The 9,370-nt window shown below is 36.2% G+C and overlaps 1 protein-coding gene across 1 annotated transcript; it reads right to left on the bottom strand.

The window, feature by feature from the left end:
* Nucleotides 1-1,422: 1,422 nt before the first annotated feature.
* On the bottom strand, nucleotides 1,423-9,021 carry LOC108666775 (splicing factor 3B subunit 6). Its single transcript, XM_018153699.2, has 4 exons — nucleotides 8,661-9,021; nucleotides 4,224-4,342; nucleotides 3,952-4,081; nucleotides 1,423-1,556 (listed from the first exon to the last, which is right to left on the bottom strand). Exons 1-4 carry the CDS (start codon nucleotides 8,685-8,687, stop codon nucleotides 1,458-1,460), a joined length of 375 nt encoding a protein of 124 aa, XP_018009188.1. The 5' UTR covers nucleotides 8,688-9,021; the 3' UTR covers nucleotides 1,423-1,457.
* Nucleotides 9,022-9,370: the final 349 nt, after the last annotated feature.

Raw genomic sequence — 9,370 nt, 5'->3', positions numbered from 1 at the left:
GTTTCTTCCGGTATCCAAAAAAAAATTTATATGCGCTGTACTTTAACTCTGAAAGAAAACTTGAATTTTTATTTGAGTAAGAGGTCAATATAAACGACACATGATTTTGTAGCGTTGTATCGTGCATTTCAGACGCCTGATACTTGAAGAAATATTCGTGTTATGAGTCTAAGCATCAACTCAGAGGACGCGCCTGCAAGGAAGCTAAGAGTGGCTGATTTTGCGTCATTGAGTCATGAAAGTGAGTGAGCCGATGAAAAATAATAGTATAAATAGTGACCCGCTGTTCCGAATACTGTAGCTCAGTGCACTGCCTTTTGGGCAATTGTAAAATTTTACACTTTGAATATTTTTCTTAACGTAATTATTTTAGCGTCTCTCCTGATTTATTATTAAAGACACAAATTTTCAAGTGTTCTGAAAATTTAGAATGACGCAATGATAGTGAATACTAAATACGAGAAAAGAAGCAATAATAAGAAAGGGTGATCATCTCCTAATGCAGTAGATTGCGTCCAAGTTGACATACAGTGGGGGGAAATAAATATTCGTACACTTGAAAAATCGTATTTTAATGTATGTAAGTACACAAACTTAACAGGAAAAGTGATTTAAATTATGTATAGAGACGCATAGTATTCAAAAATACTATAAAAAAATTAAATCTCAATGCAACAAAAAACAATGCAACATGTTCACTTTTCGGGTGAAAAAAATATTCGTACAAAACAATTAATCCGCATTATTTTAATTTAATACTTGGTTGAATACCCTTTATTCAGCTCAACAGACACCAGTCTATTTCTATACGTCTCGACCAATGATTTGCAGATGCTGACTGGTATTTTATACCATTCATCTTGGCACACCACCTTAAGATTCTCAATGTTTGTTGGGGACCTTTTCTTAATTTGAATCTTCAAATACCGCCACATGTGGGCTTGACTCTTAGTTCCTGCAGGATCATATATAATGGCCGTGGGCTTGACTCTTAGTTCCTGCAGGATCATATATAATGGCCGTGGGCTTGGTGATGAGCGCTGGTCAGGGCTGCCCGCCGGTCGTGTCAGTGCTGCGGCTGTCTGACCTCACAGACAACCCCGCACACAAGCTGTCCTGGCCCGCTGAAGTGACTGAACTCAAATTTATACTGAATGAAAACAGTGCATTGGAGAATAATTGAAAAACATTCCTTGAGATGTGGCATAGTTAGGAGCTCAAAATTAGTTATAAGTTAGATATAAGCCAACTAATATGTCGCCAGTTGCTTATCTGAGAAACTTCAATCAAGTAGCAAGATGATGATTTTCGATTCGAAACTGTGGCATTGTATGTATTGCTTGGCTTTGGTTAATAATTAAACTTTAAAACTGCCAATACATTCGAAATTATTAATTCCAACATTGGTTAGTAAAAAATGAAAATTATTCTAAATTTATTCTCAGGAAAATGTGTACTTATGCAGAGTTGTTCAAATTTATGTTGTACTTTGCTTTTGTTTTGTCCAACTCTTCCTGCTTCTTCACCAGATCCATCTTTTTGAATGCTTTGTTAGCCTGTAAAAGACAATCAATTATAAATGTTTATCCACTAGCAAAAACTTTTATATTTAAGCGTCAGGATACAATTTATCAAAAGTAATGTTCGTGGGTTAAACTTAGATATTCAAGGATGCAGAGTATACAGCATGATGCACATACAGTCTAATATGAACAGTAAGGTTACTCACTTGGTAGTAGAGGACCACCAAATACCAGCACACCACACAGCTCATTTGGTAGTAGAATACCACCAAATACCAGCACACCAGGCAACTCACTTGGTAGTCTGTCTCTTATACACATCTAGATGTGTATAAGAGACAGTCTATACATAATTTAAATCACTTTTCCTGTTAAGTTTGTGTACTTACATACATTAAAATACGATTTTTCAAGTGTACGAATATTTATTTTCCCCCACTGTATAATCAATCAGATGCTTCTATCAGCAACAAATCACGCTTCCAAGGGTCGTTCCAGTTGATTTTTTATAAGTTTCAATCGGTTGCTGACTTGTTTTTTAAAGGACATCGCCCTACTGAACCGCACGGTTATTTCTGAATATAAAAGTTCTTAGCTCTCGAGCGTTACTCCTCAGATAACTCTTAAACCTTGACTCCTATCCTATTGCTTCATCTTGCCTAATTGTTTCATTTTTTTGTTCTATTATGAATAATGTACCACTCTACGTCCTGGATAAATGCATTTCGAAGTACGTCTATGTACCGCTTCGAAGTCAACGTGTTAAGCTGTATTTGATACGTGAATTTGCAATTGGCAGACGACGTGTGGCGCTACAGCCGCGGCGACATCAGTTTCGACGCTCCGCTGGTGTGGCTCCAGGGGACCACGCGAGACATCAGCGATGACCGCACCGAGGTGAACTTCTGCTACTGACGGCCCTGTTGCCTGCTAGCTGTTTGTACCTCCTTTTAGCTTTAGGTTACCGAGTAAACAACAAATTATAGGATGAACATTACGGTATTATTTCCTTTACAGAGCTGGTATTATTTGTTTACAATTTTGCTCAATTAACTTGGAAATCCTTCACGAGTAACTACGATGAGAGTACCTGCCGCAATCGGAACCCAACCCGTCGTTATGTCCAACCATATATCATATTTTTCCGAGAAATTTTTTCATGACATATCTTTTGCTTTTAAATTTGAGACTCAAGCAATCGATCGTCTGTTGACGATAGTGTGTGATAACCATGGACTATTTCATTGTATTTATGAGGTTATGCACTTTCTTATTCGTATACATCAAATTTTTGCAGTCCCTTGAAATTGTGCTCGACGTTTTTTTCCCATCTAACACTGTTTTCAATCTCAATATTTACTGGAAGATGGTGAATTTTGTTTATTTTTATGCGAGGAGGTATGCTAACTGGAGTATGGAAGAAAACAAATATATTCAGGAAAGTTCATTACAATTTGTATGATAAGTGCCTTTGCAATAGTGGGAATCAGTGCCTGCCATAGATTATGTTCAAAAGTCAAAGCTGATGTTAAGAATGACTGGTCTTCGCTTGTGAAAATTGTAAAGTTCTCCCGAACAGAGGGAGAAAATCTTCCGATTCATCGGTGAAATGCATTACTGAAACTAATTTATTCGAAGCGCGGATAACAGTTCAGGACGTGATGACGACTGTCTGCCGCAGGTGGTCCTGAGCGACGACGACGCTGCAGTGACGCTCGTAAACTGCGATCGTGTGCCGGGGGGCGTGGACTGGCTGTCTCAAGGTATTGCTTCTTCTTTATATCAGGCTAGAGGATTCAGTTATCATGCTTCTAATTATCTTGATGTTCTAGGTGACGTGTCGTAATATTTTACAAATGAATTTCAGAACCGTTTACATCAACTTTAAGAGCTATGAAACAAAGCTGAATATTTTGTGTATAAAAAAGTATTTCTTTGACAACCCATAATCATGATGACTAATCATAAATGGTATAAGCTCTTGGTCAACATTTATTGTGAAATAAATAATTACCGTAACTTTGAATGAGTTATCACAAAAAGCATGTACAAAGATACTAGAAAATCTATTAAATGGGCCCATCAAAAACGTGCCCGCTGTCAATAATAGTTTGAGCACATCAGAATCGTTCGTATTTTTTCCAATAGTAAACTAAATAGCATCATTTTGTCCCTTGCTTGACTCTTAGTTCCTGCAGGATCATATATAATGGCCGTGGGCTTGACTCTCAGTTTCTGCAGGATCATATGTACGTAATGGCCGTGGGCTTGACTCTTAGTTCCTGCAGGATCATATATACGTAATGGCCGTGGGCTTGACTCTTAGTTCCTGCAGGATCATATATAATGGCCGTGGGCTTGACTCTTAGTTCCTGCAGGATCATATATAATGGCCGTGGGCTTGTTACCAGCACACCAGGCAACTCACTTGGTAGTAGAGGACCACCAAATACCGGCCGCAGACATTGAAGCCAGAGAGGTGCTCACATGCATTCTTGGCATCAAAAATATCTTCGTAAATTACAAATGCTGTCCCTCTCGTCTCCTGGGTGTTGCCTCTGCACACAAATTGGTGACTTTATATTTTGTTTTTCAATCTTCTAAAAAAAAGTTTCACGACATTGTTTGATATCAGAAATCAATGAAATTTTCTCAAGTTTGAATGATGTTAAATTAAATGAGTGTTTACAAAGTACTCACACTCGTATTTGTCTTATTGCTCCGTATTTGCCAAATATGTCATACATCTCTTCAGCCGTGATTTTGTAGGGGAGATTTCTGATGTACAATATTCGGTTGACTTCCGGTGGTAGTCGAACCTGCAGGAGAGAAATTTTGTGAGTCTTTTTTGAAAAAGTGATCAAATACAGTATAGGTACTGTATCTTTGTAATTTTTTATAAAAGGTTTATACATGCCCTGATTAGTGTTTGAAGCCATTTTATCCTGCTTTTGCCTATCAGTAATACATAATGAATATTTAATCATCAGCAGCTATGCTCTTAAATTACAATCAGGGCATCTAGTTGTAAGGAGTTGGTTCAACACTAAAATTAACACTTATACTTCCATATTTTTCAATCCTGTAAGTATGTTAGCCCTATTGCAAAATGCAAGTCAGTAACTGAAAAAGAAATCAGTTGCTATTTCTTTGATCAAAAATGCTGGTATATAAATTTATATATTAGATACCAAAGACCATTTTTCACGGCCATTAGAGTATTAGGCAACTGGATGAAATTTCTTTTAGTTTTGGCAGCATATATACTTGCATATCATGGAAAATCATAACCCTGGCAGCTATTAAAACAATTGAATCTTAATTTTAAATAGGTACTTCAAACAAACAATCCATTACAAGATATTCAGTTGAGAAAAAAACTAGTAAAAAATACACAAAAAGTGCAAGTATTTATCATCTGTAATAGGAGAAAATTCATCTAGCAAGAATCTCATCACTCCAAATATGGCAGGAAAGGCGCAGTTGAGGCCAAGAGGGCAGAGAGCGAGCAAATATTTGAATATCTTTGTCAACACATCAGCATCAAAATCTACATCTACAGAAAATCTTGCCAACTCATTCCTCGTATAACACCATTTAGCAAGTATTTCTGCTTCATATTTTGAATATAAAGCCGTTTTGTGTGCACTAGAAAGATGTGCCTCAGCTGGCTTTCAATAGATGCTATTGAAGGCCTGCAAAGTTCGTGCTGCGGCAACATTATTAGCATTGATGGTAAAATGAAAAATTTAATAATAATATACCAATTTGGAATATTGGCAAAAATTTCACAAAATTGCTGGTAAAAACAAGTGTTTCATGGGTTATTTTTAGAATTTGTATGTGAAAATGGGTCGTTTTTTCTTATTTCTCAGTGAAAAAAAAAAATTAGGAAAAGACCACTTCTGTCCAATTCTCTGCCCTTGGACATAATATGTACTATGCATAGCTTGACAAATAAACTTGTATTTTGGCAAAGTAATTTGTTCAAAAATAGCTTCCCATGCCCAGAGAAGAGATTAGCAGGTTAAAAAAAGGGTCATGGCCTGAAATGGTCAAATGTGTGGAAAAGGGTCAAAGAGTAGATGTTTTCCACAGAAGATAAAGGAAGAGTTAAAAAATTCTGCATTGTCACTGTTTGCCCACTATGGACTTGGGTGGGATAAGACCAAAGTGAAAATGTATTCTTCTCTTCTCAAGCTTCTGTGAAAAATAAGATAAGGGATTTATTTTTACCAACAGTTTTTGAAAAATTTTATGTGAAATGATCATTTTAACCCATGATTTTAGGAAACTTCTGTGCAATGTTCCAATTTTGGGGTGGGAATGTAATGAGTTAGAATTGTATCTGTGCTCTGAAGAAGTCCCAACTATTTTGGACTATCAGGCAGAACATAGTGGCAAAGCAGAAATATCATGGATACTACTAGCAATATAATAAATAAGATATTGGATTAAATGTTATGTAGATGAGGAAATTAGAAATAAACTGATTCCAAAAAAAATTCTCATTTGCTGATTTGCCCAGTATGCAGAAAGTGGGTGAATAACTGAAGATCTGCAGTGACACATCAGCAGTAAAATTTATGCCTTCAGAAGGTCTTGCCAATTCATTTGGATTTAAATTATTTCATTTTAGATTTTTGCAAAAATTTGGTAACACTAACTGTGGAACAAGAGGTACACCAATGGCTACATTGTTTTTAAAATTTCAGGTTTCCTGTTCATTGGATCAGGCTGCAAAGCATAACCCACAATTTGGGAATTTTGGTTGCAATGTAGTAATTGCCTACTGTAATACCTGAGGTGTTAAAGACACACTCATCAAAGTTGATTTTGTAAGAATTTTGATAAAAATTATGTTTGCAAGGCTTCTTAAAGACTGCTGCAAAGCATCTTGAAATCTTGAAGACTGCCTGCAAATGATGCATCTTGGGTACTGTCAGGTGTCATTTTGCACAAATAGTTATATATGTATATAACAAATATATAAATATAATTCCTTGTTTTAAAAAGTTAACATTTATCAGACCTTGGTTATAATGCATCACAGGAAAAGGCCAGCCCATGTATGGGAAATCATGCATGGCTATTTGCCTTTGCAAGGTTATTGGTCAACAAATGCAAAAATTGACAATGCATTCATCAAACTCTGCACCAGTGTGAAATTTTAGAGAAGAACTAAATTAAACAGTACACATAGCATTGTATACATATCTGTTAATGAAATCCCTTTCCAGCTGTGATTGGTTGGTGCTTGGTGGGATTGTGATCAGGGCTGGAAAAGTCCTATTTTCTCTGAAATATTGTGGTTCTAATATCATATAATTTCAGTAGGATTGAAATCTCATGGCTCAAATGTCATAACTTTTTGTATGATTGAAAAAATTGTGGTTCGCACATCGCAAACATGTCATTTCATAAAATTTTCAACTTCTGCAATCCACATTGCTTTACCATTCCCACTAAAATATCCTGCAGGATGTAATCATCATAATGTAAACAAGTCAACCTAAACATTTCATTGAAAATTGCGCATAGTTGCGGTCAAGTCAAAGCAGTTGGACTGCATTAGCGTGTGTTCAGCTTATAGTAAAGACAAATGTTATTGTTGCTGTTTGACTGTTTTAGGGTAAAATTAGATATTTGGGATAACACGGGCATAAACTTTGTAAATAAATTTACGCCTTGTAAATGGCTTTTAATGGCCAAGATTTTAAATTCATGGCTCGAAAAAATGGAATCACAGCTCAAAGAAATGGAATCACGGCTGCAAATACATAAAACCACGGCTCAAAAAATTCAGTTGCGGCTTGCCAAGTAGATATATTCCATGCCTGAATTTGTGATGTCATACCTTTTCCAGCTGTGATTGGTTGTGCTTGTGCCCATATTTCATTATAATTTTATATGGTATGTGTACTGGACTACTGGTTAACTTAATTAATATATAAACTTGAATTAATACTACTTGACTTAAACTTTATCATTACAAACAAAGGGCCTGGAAATTTTCTAAAAAGTCCATTAAGTAAAAGAAAAATAGAAAAATATCAATTGAACAAGATACAACTAAACAATTATATAACAAATCAAAGTTACTACATAATTGAAATGGTTTGTCCATTTTTGATCTCCCTTTTCCTTTATAGTCAGTCACCTGGCAGAGAGCTGTAGCTAAGGCAAGCTTTTATATAATAATAATAATAGCAGTTTCAGCGTTTATTAGGGCAAAGGCCTGTCGCCGATTCTTAACATTGCAGAACATTCACAGCATTTTGCGGTCTCAAACTCGCAACTCACTGCTACAATTCTGCTGTGCTTAACTGCTGGGCCGCCTAGCCGATTTTGACCACATAGTGGCAAACCAGGCCCCAGGGCTTTTTTAGAATCAGTTCATTTTTAATTTCTCATTTACTCAAGATTTAAAACAATTTCTTAAGTATGATAATGCTGGTATCCAGGATACTTTACTGGTCTACTTATAGGACTCAAAAATGAACTTGAGGGAGAGTCTAAAAAACTCTCTGCTTTGCCACTATGCATGATACTTTACTGGTCTACTTATAGGACTCAAAAATGAACTTGAGGGAGAGTCTAAAAAACTCTCTGCTTTGCCACTATGTTTGACCAGAAACTGGCGCACAGAGCTGGGATCGAACCCCGTGACTCTCTACGGCAATCCTGGTAGGCTACTCTGAACTTTAAGCTTTAACCACTGGGCCAAGTGATCTTCCAATCCTAGGATTCCACACTGGTCACTGGTCATTTGCCACAATGGGACAGAAGTTTTCTAAAATTGCAGACAAATAAAAACTACTTTAACAGGTGATTTTAAACAATAATTGGCTGAAATTAGGCATTTGTCTTATTATCAGTTGAAATGTTGGAAAAAAAAAAGGCCATAGGAACAGGTGAAATTGGCCAGATTAACTGGCATTTTTTGTATGTACAATTCATGGGTGGTTTCTGCCTAATTTTGAATTTGACCTTTGGAGCCAGTGCCAGGAGCCCCAACAAAATAGGTAGCTACTTATTATTATCTTCACAATAATAATAGAAACTTCAAATATTTCACCTTGGTCCTTGAAGTTTTGAACACTGTAATATTGACTTTCAAACAAAGTAAGAACTCACCTGACCACGTTTTTGTGCCAATGCCATTGTAAATTCCCAATTCTTGTGAGGTGATTACAGCCCACAGGTCAATTAACTATTACAAATTATGCGTATATATGGTATATTTGACTGAGAAGTGCACGCTACTTTATCTCAAAACAAATCAAGTAGATAATTACTGTAACATCTTGTATACAAGGCTATGTGGTCCGAGAATAAGTCAAATGGTATGACTACAGGTTACAGTGAAATGCAAAGTTCCTTCAAACTCCAGTGTCACACTGATCAGTATTCGCCAGTAATCCTGATTCCTGAGTAATGCAGGGATCGTAAGATTGTAAACAAACGTTTCAGACTTTCAGTCGCGGTCACATTTGAGAAGACTTAAATCGGTACCTCATTGTAGTTCCAACAAAGATTTTAGTGATTTCGACAAACCTTTCCATTATTCGACAAATCAAAGTTTTTAAAATGGAGATTCAATAGCCTCCAAGTCCAAGTCAATACCGTTCTTGCATGCATACTTTTATTTCGCAGCGAATTTCAGGGATTTCTTCGAATCAACGAAAAGTACATATTTCATTTGTTATACGAAATTAATAATTGAGGCACCATATTTAATAATATTCTTACGAAGTATAACTGATTCGAGTCTACGAGGAGAACATATAATGTCCTTCTAACATTGCAGGGATTTAATATATTTTGGCTTTACTTATTGGCAGGCT

This window comes from Hyalella azteca, unplaced genomic scaffold (assembly GCF_000764305.2).
Source record: "Hyalella azteca isolate HAZT.00-mixed unplaced genomic scaffold, Hazt_2.0.2 contig9563, whole genome shotgun sequence".
NCBI classification, from domain to species: Eukaryota; Metazoa; Arthropoda; class Malacostraca; order Amphipoda; family Hyalellidae; genus Hyalella; species Hyalella azteca.
The sequence above is the reverse complement of the archived record's forward strand: the minus strand, read 5'-3'. Positions and strand labels throughout refer to the sequence as shown.